The sequence below is a fragment of the Pholis gunnellus genome (assembly GCF_910591455.1).
Source record: "Pholis gunnellus genome assembly, chromosome: 1".
Classification (NCBI taxonomy): Eukaryota; Metazoa; Chordata; class Actinopteri; order Perciformes; family Pholidae; genus Pholis; species Pholis gunnellus.
The window spans coordinates 9,099,298-9,116,012 of NC_136528.1; the positions used below are offsets into that span (position 1 = coordinate 9,099,298).

The 16,715-nt window shown below is 43.4% G+C and overlaps 1 protein-coding gene across 1 annotated transcript in view; it reads right to left on the reverse strand.

Annotated features, from left to right (window-relative positions):
• The window catches only part of fbn1 (fibrillin 1), a 56,857-nt gene that overhangs the window by 38,290 nt on the left and 1,852 nt on the right, over nt 1-16,715 (reverse strand). Inside the window, exons 2-13 of the mRNA XM_079186647.1 lie at nt 16,625-16,707; nt 14,932-15,030; nt 13,992-14,087; nt 12,761-12,856; nt 6,685-6,882; nt 5,388-5,513; nt 4,256-4,381; nt 3,034-3,186; nt 2,647-2,919; nt 875-1,021; nt 669-788; nt 451-576 (exon numbers count right to left, since the gene is read on the reverse strand). Of these exons, the coding sequence (XP_079042773.1) occupies nt 451-576; nt 669-788; nt 875-1,021; nt 2,647-2,919; nt 3,034-3,186; nt 4,256-4,381; nt 5,388-5,513; nt 6,685-6,882; nt 12,761-12,856; nt 13,992-14,087; nt 14,932-15,030; nt 16,625-16,707 (1,643 nt within the window). The remainder of the gene's footprint in view (nt 1-450; nt 577-668; nt 789-874; nt 1,022-2,646; nt 2,920-3,033; nt 3,187-4,255; nt 4,382-5,387; nt 5,514-6,684; nt 6,883-12,760; nt 12,857-13,991; nt 14,088-14,931; nt 15,031-16,624; nt 16,708-16,715) is intronic.

A 16,715-nucleotide genomic window follows, 5' to 3' on the forward strand; every position in this document is an offset into this window, starting at 1 on the left:
GTTCTAAAGAAATGTGACCGTACTTCTGATATACAGATATATAAACTGACCCCTTAGTCTCAACAAAAGGTTTCCTGTGATGGACTACCTATCTAACGCAAAACTTGCCAAACTATATAGCAAACTAAAATGAATGGAAACAAATCGATGCCTGCAAGGTAAGAGAAGTAAATACGAATAATATGGAGTCCTTTGGAAAAAGGTTGGTAGTGATGTAAAATGTACATATTTTGTAGTTAATAGGCTAAAACACACAAAACCACCAGCATGATCATTTAAAAAGCTGTCTATTACAGCACATGCCTCCAACAGGCATTGGTATTAAATCACCACCTCCAACAGATCCACGGTCCATTAAACATAAACATTACACATGCTGTGGTTATTACAGAAAACTACCCTTTAAAAATGTCTTAACTCCATAAATGCAGATGTCAGAACTTGACAAACCTTGACAGTTTTTTCCATCTGCTGTAATCTCAAATCCAGCGTTGCAGACACAATGGAAGCTGCCCACAGTGTTCACACAGCGGCCATTGTTGCAGATACGACCGTTGGCCACACACTCGTCCAGATCTGGCGGACACAAACACGTAGCACAGTAAACACATACATCCTCTTAAAGGTGTGTGCACATGTGTGTGTCTGTGTGTGTGTGTATGTGTAACCTCGGCACTCTGTCCTGGTTGCGGTAGTCTGGAATCCAGCGGGACACTGACAGATGTAAGACCCTGGGGTGTTCACACAATCTCCGTGTGCACACGGGCTTCTCTCGCATTCATCATCATCTGGGGAACAAACGTAAAGCTCATAAACCTTCACCTTTGTGTGCCTCCAGTTTAATGCTTAAGAAACTTGCTCCTCACTCACTTACCGAAGCAATCTCTTCTTTCATTCAACTTGAAGCCCATGTTGCACTCACAGCGATATCCGATACCTGGCATGGGGATACACCTGCCATTCTGGCAGAGGTTACGGTAGGCCTGGCACATGTTGGTGATGTTCTGGGTTTGGATAATACCTGACAAAAACATTCACACAAATCTTTTTTTGTCTTGTTTTACATTTTTAAGATAAGTGGTCAACCGAAATCAACCATACAATATGTCTGAACAAAGTAGCAAAGGAAACGTAATATCTCAACTGCTTGCAAAAGTAAATTGGCATTTCATAAGCACGTAGTCTTGCATTGCCAGATGTACTAAAGTCACTATGATTCTCATTAAGGCAAAAAAGCTCTGAGTTGTTTGAATTTCCTAAGCATAGCCTAAACTTTTCCAAGCTCCCTTGTAAAATACTGTTGCGGAGGATTTTGGCTAAATAAACTCTTGACATGGTCTGGTCTGCAAACTTGTCAGAAGCTTTTCTTTTTCCGCTTATATACTTTTGTATCTGTTGATACGCCAATGCCCAAATGGAATGAGCAGCCTTACGTCAGTGCACAATTAGAGTCTTAGTAAAAGTAACCATCATTAACACGTAGCTCATTAGCTGGAGGGTGTGTGTTGTGATTGCTCAAAACTGGAATTTTGAACATGGCAACAGAAGACCAATGGGTGTAGAGCAGGGGTGGGCAATTATTGTTCCCAAGGGGCCACATGAGAAACAGAGACTGTTGTGGAGGGCCAGACCAATAGACTGAACTCAGTCCTGCTCCATATTATTCCACCTCTTTATAAAAAGTAAATTGTCTATGGTTCTGATAAGCTGTGAGTGGTAAGAGTAAATATTATGATCAGTGGTCGAATGTAACTAAGTATATTTGCTTAAGTACAAATTCAAGGTACTTTACTTTAGTATTTCCTTTTTATTCAACTTTGTACTTCCACTCCACTACATCTCAGAGGGGAATGTTGTACTCTTTACTCCACTACATTTGTCTGGCAGCTTTAGTTACTTTGCACATTATCATTTTTCAAACCTTTCCTAACTACCCAACTGAACAAAGTAGTTAAGTACAGAGGAGTTAAAATGAGCTCCACCTGAAACATCTGCAGCAGAATTAAGGATCCAAACAAATATACATTTATAATATCCATATATAATAGTACAACACTGACAGGAATCATGTTTCTGATAAATTAGTACTTTTATCACTATTGTTTGTAGTCCAATAACCTCATTTTCTGTTTGTCAGTTCAGTGAACGAGTGACTGAAGTCAGGTTGAATGTGTGAGATGTGAAGGACAGGTGACAGGTGATCGTCAGTGAGAGAGGATCTGGATCTGGATTGTTAAACTTTATCACGGAGAATGTTTGTTTACATATGTAGGTCGATCCAAAGAGAACAAACTAATTCTGAGCATGTTGCTTTTGCAGCTTAGCTAGCAAAGCCTCAGATGTCCGTGTCCGCTCTGCATCACAACACATCCCAGTTTGCCAAAATGACGTGGCCCAGCTCCGGCGTAAGCTCGGCATGCCGGAAGAAACACGTCAGGCTGAGACTCGGGATGAATTACGCCTTCAAAATAAAAGCAATGCAGCTGTATTCCGTGCATGATGTACAATTATTTACGTTTTATTCCTAATTTCCCATTGACGTCCCACGGGCCGGTCGGCGACAGCCAACGGGCCGGATATGGTCCGCGGGCCATACAATACATGTATACGTTGTGAACCAAACAAAAGCAGAAAGTAGGAGCGTACCTGGTGGAGGTTGTAAAGGTGGTTGTCCTGGAAATGGAAATTGTCCTGGAATTTGTCCAGGAAATGGAAGTGGTCCAGGAATCTGACCATTGCCAGGGATGGGAATTTGACCAGGAAACACTCCAGGGACCTGGCCAGGACCTTGCCCAGGAGTTTGACCAGGATATGGAACTGGGTAGATGCCAGGAAAGTCAGGACTCCCTGGGACACGACCGGGTATCGGCCCTCCACCGTTCCCATCGGGTGGCTGGAAGCACAGTTTCTGGTACTCCTCTAAAATGAGCACATGTGGGAAAACAACAGGAGGTTAGCTCTGTGTTGTTGAGGCGTTGAGACACATAGATGAGAAGAAGAAATTTAAAGCCATGTGATGGTGAGTGACCCCACCTGTTCCACGAATAGGGCACATTTCAGGGGAGGATCCATCAGACCAGCAGCGTCCATTATCACAGCAGCACTGCATTTTGGTCGACAGCTGCGAGTTTTGGTTGGCGCAGCGCCCGTTCAGCAGGCTAGTGAAGCAATACCCACCTCGAGAATCTGTGGGAAACATCACAGCATGAAGTTGACTTAACCGTGCTGTATGCAATATAGCATGTGTTGTCTTCATGTTGAGCATATTGGCACAAGAACAATCACAACGTAGTGGTTGTTGCTTCAGATTTTCCATCATTTGGAAGCCAATAGTCATCACTTCCTATTTATGAGAACCTTTCCTACATCCTGCAGTTTCTGGCACTGTGCACTAGCATGACTAACACTCAGGTTCTCTATTAACATAAATATATCATGTCTTGTTTCACACCCAGCCCATCCAGCGTATTCACATGGAGAAACTGACAGGATACACTACTGATTGCTTGGTTACATTTGACAAGATGTCAGGCGAGCATAGAGTTGGTTGAAAGAAAAACAGTTGGGCCCTTCAGGCGTCGGAGTAGACGTTGCTGCATGGGAAACAAACTAAAATGTTTGGCACAACAGTTTTCTGGAGCAAAAGACTCAGACATTCCTTTCTTGCAAACATCCTCTCCTCGGGGGGGTAATCTGAGCGTGGGTTTGCATATGTTTGTGTGCGAATGCATGTGTGTATACATGCACGTAAGAGTATGTGCGTGTACATCTAATGGTCTATTCTGATCCAAATTCCTTCCTGGTCTGTTTTGGGTCAAACTGAGCTGAACCTGCGAGCTTAACAGGCTTTTCTGGCGATCGCGTGTGTATATGTGTGCGTGCACATACTGATAGAAAAATGCACACACACTGTAAAGTCAAAAAGCAAAGTCACTTGAGCACGAGAGGAGTTCACTTTACTTCTCTCGTCACGTCTCCTCCTCAGTTTAAAGAGAATATAGCTCATTGTTGTGGAACTAGAAACAAGTGACTACTGACCTAAATTCTACCAGCTGGAACATTGGACAGATTTCAGTTCTTCCTGCCAGGCATAAAGGGGGAAGAACCAAAATAGGGTGGAAAAAGGAAAGCACCTTCTTTTCTCAACTGCTTCGTCTCATATTTCATCTATCATAGTGACAATAAACCAAAGCAAGTACAAAGCAGGCGATTATCCTTCGAAGAGGTTTGACAGCCAGTGGGACAGACAGCTCACCTATACACCTGGATCCGTCCGAGGAGGTGTAATATCCCGGGGGACACTTGCAGAAGTAGCTGCCGACAGTATTAGAGCATTCACCTACACCACAGAGACCTGGAATGTTTGAACACTCGTCCAGATCTACAGAGAGGAGAGGAGGAAATTAACAACAAAAAGAGCTATCAAGAATGTCTCAAAACATTTCAGATCACTTCCTGTTTGTTAAAAACTGCACAGTAATCCTAACTTTCGATGAAAGCGATTCAGATGAAACGTGAATGCTTTCAAAAGTGACTTGAGCACATGTTGGCAGGGACAATGGAAATAAGGCATTGTCACAGGATATTAAATCCAGGGGCCTCTGTAGCTGCTCATCTGTTAGCACCGTTGCACAAAGTCTCTTAAGAAATACACTGTAACTTAGACCCGTTCAAAATGTCTTTTACACAGTCCAGAAGTTTTCCGGTAATTATTTCTGGGCATAAAATAGCACATATTTTACTCTGCAAATGAGTGCCACAAAAGTTTCACTAGAGTAAAACTCGGTCTGGAAATTGTCATATTCAGGTTTTAATGAGTCAATATTTTACACAAGCTAACTGTGGGTCTTTATGTGCCGAGGACTAGAAGTGATGCAGAGTGAGGGCCACTATTTACATTTACTAACATAAGCTAACATCAGCTACCATAAGCTACTGGTCAGTAAGGTTAAAGCAACAAAACCTGTGAGTGTATTTATTGCTCATCAACGTTTTATTTGGATGAGGTGTTATTTAGACTTTCAAAAGTTGCATAGTCTCTCTTTAACAAGCGTATAGTGGGGGAAAAGCCTCTTTCAAGCCTCACAATTAAGTGTTAAACAGGATTACTGAGAGAAAGCTGAGTGCTGCTTTGGTTTAATTAAACGTATTTCTAGGGAAGGGCAAAGTGGCTTATGTGTGGTCTTTCCCCACAAAGTAATAATCAGAATACCGCAGCTGAGGTGAAGTTAACCACATCTAGACGGATGTGGCTTTTAACTCTACTTTCACATTGTTAGCTGGTAGCTTTTAAAATAATTTCTTTTAGCCTACCCTGTCATTCAAGCACACACTGACAGTCAGACATTTCACAGCTTTAATGTGACGGCTGCTAGCTTGATACCTACCATCACATTTCTGTGAGACCTCATTGAACTTGTGCCCAGCGGGGCATTTACATTCAAAGGATCCCACTGTGTTGATACAGTTTCCTCCTTGACAGATGCCAGGGATGGCCTGGCACTCATCCACATCTGTACATACAAAGCATACAATTAACACACACACACACACACACACACACACACACACACACACATGAGCACACATTACTTAAATGTACAAAACAAGGAAAATGATAAAGAGATGATAAAAAATAAACTCAGGGGTAAGAGGGCAACACACACACGGACTAACATGAACACAGAAATCTGCACACGTTTGGATGTGCCTGTATTGAAACTGGGTCTGTTTTAAGAGTCTGGCTCTGACCTTCCTGCAATCAAGTGAGTGACAAGCGAAGAGAGAGAAAGAGAGAGAGAGAGAGAGAGACAGAGAGAGCGAGAGATAGAGAGAGAGAGAGAGAGAGAGAGAGAGAGAGAGAGAGAGAGAGAGAGAGAGAGAGAGAGAGAGAGAGAGAGAGAGAGAGAGAGAGAAAGGAATGTCTCCTGCAAGAGGAACAGAAATCAAAGCCAAGTAGACCACGGAAGAGATAGAAATATAGAAAAGACAGGTCTCCAGTAAGACAGTAGGTAATAGTTGTGATCACATACAAAGACTAACATGAAGATTTACTTCCAAAGGAGGGACACTCTATCAATCTATCCATCCAATAATTTTTGGGGGAAAATAAAAACTTGAATTCTGTGACTTTGTGAGTTGCATTGATGGTTAAATGAAAGTAATTTAATGAATTTGACAGAATAAAATGTAGGTCTCAGGCTGAAAACCTCCAGGAGGCTGTGACCTGGAGTCTCAGAGCACTCCATGTTCTTCTGGGTCCTGGCTCAGGTCCGCCTCCCCTGCAGAGGTTCTGATGTTGTTGGGTCTGGAGCAGACAGGCAGAGGGCCGTCTTACCATAAATGAGCTCTCCCACGTGGTACCGCCACTGACCCGTGTTACTGACTCTGACAGTCCCGCCACAGCGGGTGTCTGCGGGCATTCCATACACATGTGGGAGGCACTGCCACCCACCCCAATTTAACCCAATTAGAACTAATCTTCTGGAGAGGGGATGATGGGTAGGGATGAGGGGACGACAGAGGGAGAGGGGCGAAGGCAGACAAAGAGGGAGAAGGAGTTAAACGACAGAGAGGATAGAAGCAGCACTTCACCTGAAGAAGGAGGGGGAGGGAGGGTGACAGAGAGACAAAAAACAGACAAAAACGGAAAAAGAGACAGAGATGATGAGGAACAGACTTTACCTTGGCACGCCCCGGTGCGGTGGTTTGGTATGAACCCTCTGCGGCAGGGTTGAGGCTGGGCTGGGCACATCTCACAGGGGTGACCCCACGCCCGTCCCACTGTGGCGCAGCACAAAGTCTTTGTGCACACAATGCCTGTGAGCTGGCCCTGACACATCTGGTTATGCACCGAGGCGAAGCACGGCCCAGTGCGATAGTCTGCAGAGGCAAAGCAAGAGTTTGTTTTTGTGGAAACTTAAATTTGTTTCTTTATTTCCAGTACAAACGCAATGCAAAACAGCAACGTTTTTGGTCTTACACGTAAAAAGGAAGAGAAATTTGAAAAAAATGTTTTGAAATACTTCAACCAAAATTGTTCAACCAAAAGCTTAAGTTTATAATCCTGAAAAACCTAGAACCTGAACTTGATTCTGTGAGTGAATGATTGTGAAATTACACAAACAGAGACGCTCAAACTGAATGCAATTTTGCATGACATTCACAACTCGCTTACACTATATGTGATTAAAGGGCTGCAGAGCGGACAGTAACACACTCCATAAAGAATGCATTGTCTGTTCCTGGCATTTTAATCAGTCTGGCTCTCAGGTGCATTGTACATGCATGTGTGTGTGTGTGTGTGTGTGAGTGTGTGTGTGATAGAGAAAAGCAGAGATAGGGAAAGGGTCTGGAAAACCTTTTAAAGTTGTGTGGGCGGATGTGGAGAGTAAAAGACACAAGCTAGAATAAACAGAGACAATGAAAAATCAGTCTGGTGCACACGATATATGATCATCAGTTCTTTAGTTGCCTGTATTGTGTTTGAAGGCAATGTCACAAATTCACCATGGAGTGTGCTGCTTTTTCTCATTTTTCTAGCAATACACAATCTAGGCAATTGATCAACTCTAAGGCCAGCAGGGGCTGATTGACAGGGCACGTCTGCGGAGTACAGTGGGTGATTTTGGCCGCTAGAAACAGCAGCCTAGAATTACACACTGAATAGCTTATAATAAATATGAGCTCAAGTGTGTAAAGAAAGTCCCTTCGTCAAGATTCTTCACCTCACCTCCCCTTCAAACTGGTTTATTCCTCATTCCCTTGATCCCATTGCTTGCATGCATCTAACCCCTCACTTCATCCTCTCTCCAAACACCACTCCTTAGCTGCAAACTCCCCACGGATTTAACAAAATCACTGAATCTTATCAGGTGAGGATTTGGAAGATGGCGAAACAGAGATAGGGACGGAAAGAAAGAGAGAGCGAAAAACTCATCCCTCCCAAAAGAATCTGGCCGTGATCCAGAAGCAAAAATCATTTCCACATTTCACGGCAGACAACAGACGGCGAGAGGAAAGAGGGAGACCAGTTCCAACAGTGCAGTCGTTTAAAACAAACGAGACATTGTGCGTTTCCCGTGTGGACAGGGGCCCAGCCCAGATCCGTCACGTGCACCACAGCCTCCACGGTCTCTCTGCCTGTGGCACCAGCGCTGTGTGAAACAGAACTGGGTCATCTCTCCTGCTCTTTCTCACTCACTCCTGCTCTGGCTCAACTGGGGACCAAATGCTTTTAATCCTTAGTCTACTTCTCTGTTCACCCAGCGGAGGAATGTAACTAAGTACATTTACTTAAGTACAATTTTCAGGTACTAGTACTTTACTTGATTATTTCCATTTTGTGCAACCTCTACACCAGGGAGCAACCAGAAAGCTACTTGCTATTGTAACAGAACTATAAAAATATAGTCCAAGAACAACAAGTTTGACATAGCACCAGCTGGACCAGCTGAAACATTTAAGGAATAGTTTAACATTTTGGGAAATACAAGAGTTAGATGAGAAGCTTGATTGTCCTGCACAAAGGCCCCTGTAAAACCGCAACCTGCTGTTTTTACAGTTCAGGTTTTCTACAGCTTAAACAAACCAGGTAAAACATGCTAATTAGTGAACTTTAGTGGTGCAGGTCTGCAGGTAGGTCAGTTACTTTAAGAGAGAACCATGCTAGTTGGTACTAAACTAAGCTTTATATTCAACAGACAGATATGAGAGTGATATCATTCTTCTTGATCTCTATGCAAGAAAGCTAATGGTTGCATTGCCAAAAACTATTCCTTTAAAAATCTATCAATATATGACCTACATACACTACAAAAATCATAAACGAGACATCAGCGAGAAGATTGGCTATTTCTATATCATTATTCATAATTTTTGTCATCAGTGCCACCGGGTCGGTTTATGCGCAAAATCAGATGAAATCATGCAGGTTCACAAGTAAGTCAAGTGGGGCCTCCGGCAGTGACCAGCCCACCGCGGACAGACCCAGATACGGCTACGCTGTCGCCTTCGACCTGCAGACGGAAGCTCCGGCGGGAGGAGGAGAGCCCCGTAGCAGTGTCTCCTTTTCCTGCCAGGAGCAGAGCTTTGCCTCGTTGCTCTGACACCATGCTGCTGGAGAAAAGGGAGGCACGGGAGAACCAGAACCAGGACTGAGTGGGGCAGATTGTCAGATCCCGTTGCATTGAAAGTTGAGGTTTTCTAAAGGGACACTGGTGGTGGGAAACACCGCCACTTTCATCCACAGGGACCCCCAAAATGAAAGTTCCTTGTATTAACTTTAAGCAAAACTTTTCTGCAGACAACAAACACAACCAGCTGCCACGTATCGTCTGTATTTACTTAAAGCCTACATTATGTGCCTTACCTACAACAACAAAGCAATACACCGTATAGGAAAAAGCAATTACAGGAGCTATGGAAAGTTTTTACATGGCGCCCGAATAAGTACAGCAGACTGTGTAAAGAACTCAAGTTTCTCTTTTCATCAGATTAAGGTTTATGTGTTATTACAGTCGGGCTGCCACACATAATAAATCTGACATAATACCTGCTCATTACAGCTGTTAGTGGAGGAGAGCAAACACTAAAAACACAAAGATCTGAGCATGAAAGAATGCGAATACAAGTGCAGCACTTAAACAGTCAGCTGAGGTAAACAGGGAGAGGCGGACAGCTGTATGGTGAAAGTGTTGTCATTTCATCTGTCATCTCACTGTCTCTCTGTGAACTGCATACATCTGGAGGATCCACCCATGTCCTGTACATCTGGGAGCAATCGCATGTGTTCACACACAAACACACACACACACACACACACACACACACACACACACACACACACACACACACACACACACACACACACACACACACACACACACACACACACACACACACACACATACAGAATCTAAGCCAATGTCCCAGCCCCTCATCCGCAGTCTAGCCAGAGATGATCTCAACAGACCAAAACTTACAAAAATGCCGCTCTTGTTTTTGCTTAACTGCTTTTAACTTTTGGGAACATGTTTGCATATTATGGTAGCTGCTTCAGTAAACATGCATCTCAATATGGGAGCAAATTTCTCTGCACAGACAATTTCATGTCTGTGCAGAGGTTCAGTTAATTTTGGAACAAAACAGAAATGCTGGCTTCCTCAATGATCGGTGAGTTTATGCACAACAACAGCCTCGGTGTGAACAGGAGGGAAGCCCGAAGGGAAGTTGATTAAAAGAGTTTCCTGGATTAACTCCAAAATGTTTGTACACAGACACACACAAAAATCCATTTAGCTTTTCCATATCCACCCTTCTCCAATCTACGTCCTTGCAGATGGTGTTCACAGCATCCTTACATGCCTTAACATAAGGAATTTGTGCACATGCATTCGTGTGTGCATGTTTGCGTGTGTTTCCATGCATGTGCAATGGGGTCTTGTATCTGGGTGGGGTCTTCCCTATTGGCTCATCAGCAGATTTCTCCATCCTCCCAGGACTAGCAAGTTGAGCGTGCACTCAAAGACACACACAGACACACAGTTGGTTATCTATCTTCTGAGGTTTGCATTGGGCTAGAACAGAGCCTGATAGGGGAAAGTCAGTGAGGCATTAAGAGACAAGAGAGCCTCTCAGCTGACTGACCGGCTTCCCTGTTGTGCTCTGACTGCTGACTTATCGACTGTGTAACTCACATGTTACCACTTTTCAGGCCAGTCTTTCACCACCATCCCATGTGAACTCGATGGCGTCACACCGAAAGCTCAACTTTATTGCTCCGTAGCTAAACGACTCTGCAGCAGGAGCAGAGAGCCCTGCGTGCGATCAGCAGCAGCGAGCTGGATCTCACCAATCCCACATTCCGACCTAAATCACATTTATAACCAACAAAGAACACGTTGACGTACCAGGCTGCATTTTCACTGCAGTCAGCTGTGCCTGGTGGTGGGACCACTGGTCAGCAGATCGCCAGTCATTTGGCAGCAGCACACAGCTCAAAGTCACACAGCTCCGCAGTGGTGATGTGTTCTCGCTGAGCCCTGATTGCACCAGGATCTTTTCCACATCCAAGACAACCTCCTGATTGCAGCTACTTCTCCCCTGGTCAGATCACGTGTTTGTGTAAAACCTTGTGTTTTTGTTAATGTTGATAAGATCAGGCCATAATGGGGCACGGTTCTGTAAATTGCATTAAAAACAGTGTGGGGTCGTGCATGTGCGCATGGATGTGTGTATACATGTACTCTATGCATGTGCTTGTGTTTGTGTGAGAGCACAATGGCTTTCGCTTGGGAGGTGATGGATACTAGCCAAGGAAATTCCAAGGAAAGTAACCTAACCCAAAACGCCACTGTATCCGTTGGCCTACTTTCTCCACCTTTCTTGGTGTAACGAAATGCAAGATAAAGGACCAAATAACTGATAAATTTACAAGGCTGCAAATACTGATTATTTTGCTATAGTTGATAACCGTAAAGGTCAATAAAATGTGTCATAAATAAAGCCCATCACATGTGCCCGAATACAAACAAGATATCTTCAAACAGCTTCAAAACCCAAAAATATTGAATTAATAATCATACAAAACAGATAAAAACAGCAGATCCTCACTTTTGAGAACCTCTTTCGATATATTCAGCACAATGAACTGTGTAGATGACTGATAGAAGACGGAAGCTGTTCCCAGACACACACAAACACACACACACACACGCACACAACAAAAAGTCTGCCTGTTTCAATCATAGAACAACACTATCATTATAGCAGACAAGAAACGACCATTCATAAAGCAGCAGACAGCGAGTGGCCAGTTTGCATGCTTGTCACCTTACAAGACAAACTATGTGGTCATATCCTTTGCCCGTACACTATTTCTTCATCACAAATACAACACAAGACACAACAGCAGAGTTTCGCAGAGATTTCTTATGTTCACTGAAAGGTATGAACATCTAGAAGAGACTGTGTGCTGATTTTGAATTCCTCCACAGTCTCACAAGGTCTTTGGCCAAGCTTCCGCAGGAAAGAGTGGAAACCAGAGTCACAACATGTAGAAGTGTGCTTCAGCAGATAAGACCTGGCGCTAACCCACCCGGCAACCAGATAGAGACTTATTAGCTGCAGGGTGGAAGAAAACACTGAAGTAAACTAAAGGATCAATCCTCATCCAGACCCGACAGACAGCCCTCTGAAGCATGGCCTCATTAAAAAGGGACGTTACTAATTAGGAGCTCTGCAGCCAATCCAAATATTAGCTTTACACGGTCACATCTTTGACTTCTACAGGTCATCACAGCCACAGACCCCAAGCACAGACACAGCGTAGGGCTGCTCTCGGTTTGTGTGTGCTTGTATACTTTGGAGCCTTTGCTCTCATGTGCAAGAGAGCAACCACAGGAGGTTGGGAGGTCTTCAGTTAACAAACAGTGCATATTTAGAAAGACGTTACATTCCCCAGAGCGTTGTTTGGGAACAGATGTGGAAAATAATTGTCATTTCTGAGCTCAAGCTTGACATGCAAATGTTGCACATCAAACCACATTCCTGGTGCTGGTGGCATGACTAAGCAGGAATTTGACTTGAGTCACAACAAAAAAAAACGTCATTCAGCGTCCAGTCACGTTGTCACATAAGCAGCACGTGTGGCTTTAAAAAACACTTCATCAGCAGTGAGTTGTGAATGTAGAGCACAGAGACAGCGTGATGTAAGACAAATGAGAGAAACGCGAAGCACCGCAAGTGTGGCGCTCATTACCTCTCTCACACTGAGCGCCGGTGAAGCCGTAGGTACACACGCATCTGTTGGGAGCCACACACCTTCCTCCATTAAGACAGCCATTTTCACAAACCGCTGGAGAAGAAAAGAGAGAAAAACAAACAATGACATGACGATAAAACAAGTAAAAAATTCACAGGATATTTTATGGCTTGTATGGGTCTCATGTTTGTAGGCCATCATTTCTATTGGTTATGGGTAACAATGCAGTCACTAAATAAATTGCAGGTATCTGGGAACATGACGACATCGCTAAAAAGAAGTCAGATGGGGAAACAAACAGAGCAGCTATTGATCGGACCAGCCACAGACAAACTAAGGCACATTAACTAAACCACTTTATTTGGATGTAAAACCCAGAATGCTGGCAATGATCCTTCATTACACTGGAAAACTGAAAACAGCACACACAACTATAGTAAGTATGCAAGTTGAATCAGGAACATGATCTGTACACAGTAACAGATGTTTAAAAGAGTTTGATTGAAAATGTTACAGCTTACATTTGTTTTCTCTTCCAAATAAGTCTGACTGCTCTTGTTTCTTGCCCCGTCGCTCTTTGTTCCAGAAGTAACCTAAGCCTGGGTGGCGATCATGCCTTCAGTCGCGTGTGTATCTGTCCGTCTGTCCACTAATCTCGCATACTACTGGACCCATCAGCCAGCTTGTTCTATGGAGCAGAGCCGTATTTGTCTGACTCTGGTCAGAGGTGGCAGGTGCTACGCCATGATTGGCCAGTCTGCGGTGGAAGGGTGGGGCTTAAAGAAGGATGAATTGAGTGAGATTCAATTCTTCTTTGTTTGCAAGGAGAGAGGGAGACCCACCTGGCGAGGATCTGCACTCTACTGTGTGCGCTTTTCTAGTTACTAATAGGAATGATGGCCAAAACTATCTATCAGCTCTGAGGGGCCGTCCTTGGGCATAGCAGTTTTGAGCTAAACGCTAACGCTGACATGGCAACACGCTCACAATGACAATGTTAACAGTCTAATGTTTAGCAAGTCTAATGTTTACCATGCTCACATCTTAGTGTGATAGTATGCTAACATTTGCTAATTAGCACTAAACTCAGGCTTAAAAGGATAAACTTTAGGAAATGGATGTTATATGTCTTTCTCTTGAATAAATCTTAAGATGTCAATGTTAAAACATGCTGACAATGTTAAAGTGTGTCACAGCGGCCATGTTGTATTTTCAGGATGATCCTTACGTTGACCACAGTGGTTTCCCACGTAGCCTTTCTGGCACTGGCAGTTGTCCTCGGCACATGTTCCCCCGTTCATACACCGAACGTTACAGTGCTGGACTGTGGGCACAGCAACACAAACACACACACAGACATTTACACACAGAGCAGTGTTGCGAGTTAAATTCAGAGTACACAAACATGCGCTGCATATTAGATTTACAACATAAACAGAATGCACTCTGAACTTCAAAGTCATGCTCAGCTATAATTTCGGGTTGAACATTGGGTTGAAGCGCTGAGAGCTGCAAGAAGAGCAACATGGAGAACATGTTGACTGTGGATGTCTTCCAAAGCACACACACACACACACCCAAATGACTCACGCACGCACACACACACAACCCACGAGATTGACCGCTATTTGCAAGATCGTGATTGCAACATATATATAAATTGCTTGACACAGTTTCAAGGGATGCTTTTTTGGCTTAGTACCTCATATTTTTGTGCCATGCTAGGTAGTGCTCATTACTCATGATGAGGAAAAGAAAACTTAAGAAAAAAAGATGCAGATGTAAAGATCTGAGCCAATTACAACCGCTTAGATTTTTATCCTAAGGAGGATAAGATGTGACAAGACTGCACCTTTTCTGCCATCTATCATCTGTCACTGCTTGTCATTGTTGTTACTGCATGGTGAAATGTTTGTTCTTCAGATTACAGATTATTTTAATTAAAAAAAGGCAAAGATGGGGGGGGGGGGGGGGGGGTGTTCTAGAAACACAATTTGTTCACATATTCTCTTATTTACATAAATCATATCATTACTGTGTTTATCCATAGGCCAAATACCAGTGAACGCCTCCATCTATGCACACCATATTATAAAACACGTAAAGCTGATGATAGCAAGCTTCAAAGGAGTTCACTCCGTGGGAAAGGGGAGGCGCTGTTTAATGACCTGACTTGGATCCACAGGATGGGGCGATCTGGCCGGTGGGGCAGGTGCACATGTTGGGTCTGGAGCAGAAACCATCTCCACATGTACTCCGACAGATCGCTGCAAAGGAGAACATGAGACTCGGTCAAACAACATAACAAACTTCCTTTGACAGGTGAAAGGTAAAATAACACTCCAATGCTCACTTTACGGTGCCAGGATTTGTCTGGATTGTGCGTGAGAGAAAATTCATGTTATGTATCTGTTGCTTGTTAGCCTCTCCCCTGCTGCTTTTGAATTTCAGGTTTGAGTTTCATTTGGTGCAACTTAGGCCATGATCTAAACATCATACTGAACTCTCATCTATAATATTTCAAAGCTAAAACAGACCACAGTCCACATTTGGCCAAACCTTCCTTTTAACCTTCATCATGGCTACGTTATAGAAGCCCAATTGGCAACGGTATGGAGCTATTTTCTTCTTTGAGTTGTGTTGCCATAAATGTGTACCAGTGTGTGTTTTCAGTTGGCGCAGGCGGTTTTCGCTCAGTTGTTCTCTTTCCCACAGATTGTTGTTGGCATGGTCCCCTGAACCCAGCTCCCATCAGGTAGAGTCCAGCCACTGACCCCTACTCCCTGAACCCCACTGCTAAACAATGTCATTAGAGCTGCAACAGGCATCCGGCCAGCCGACCCGCCAGACTGAAATCACACAACTCTAGAGCCCCTCAGACCTTCCTGTCTACTGAGGGGGAGAGGGAGAGAGAGGGAGAAGGAGAGAGAGAGAGATAGAGAGATAGAGGGGAGGGAGAGATAGAAAGGCGTGGGGAGGAAAGAGGAAAGAGAGAAGAAACCAGAAAAAGAAACCACTGCCAGAATACAAGAGGAAATGGACCAAAATGAATGACCAGTTCCCACTTGTTTTAAGTCACGTTATCGGCTTATTGCGATCATTAGCCCAACTAAACCGTTGCTAATGTAAAATCATAGGGTGATCAAACACCTTTAAATATTTGGTTTGTACCTTTGTTCAGTCCAATTAATGAGTCCCAATATTTAGGCAAGTGGACAAATATTTGGTATCATATACCAAAAAAAACGCACACCTGTATAGAAAAGACAGGTGAGTCAGAGAACAAAAGATAAATCGCCATCTAGAAAGCTTTTACTAATTGTTTTCATTACTGTTATTATAACAGTTATAACAGTTATTTTTGCTAATACAATAATCTAATGATAATTTAAACTGTTATGTAGTTTTTCACCTGTTGCAACTTTGAACCATCTGAATGCAACAACACTTCTGAAAGTCCTCAATGTTTGTTCATTACTAACTCACTAAATAAGCGCAATAAATGAAGTAAAGTTACATATTAAAGTAATATGTATAGAATAGTAATATAGTACAGTGCATTTCATTCCTGTTATATTAATAAGATACAGTTAAGACAAAAGATGAATACATTTCTTATATGCTGGAAATCACTTAAAATAAAGGTCTAGTCTGCAGGAGTCCCATTCCTGTTTTTTTTTCAAGTAATGTTACATGCATTCACTTTGCATCCCAGGTGTGTAACACTCTGTGACCGGATGGCTCCAATAAAAAAAAACAGCAGGGTGCTGGAATCTGAAAATTACAGATGTTCATGAAGAGCTCAAAATTCTACCTGACCTGAATTTAACACGATACAGGAATAATGGAGGCAATACTCACGAACAATACACTGGTTTCCTCCAGTCAGAGTCTTCCAGCCAGGGCAGCAGTAGGCGTTGTTCCTTGAGCCACACACATTTGGCCTGAGGAA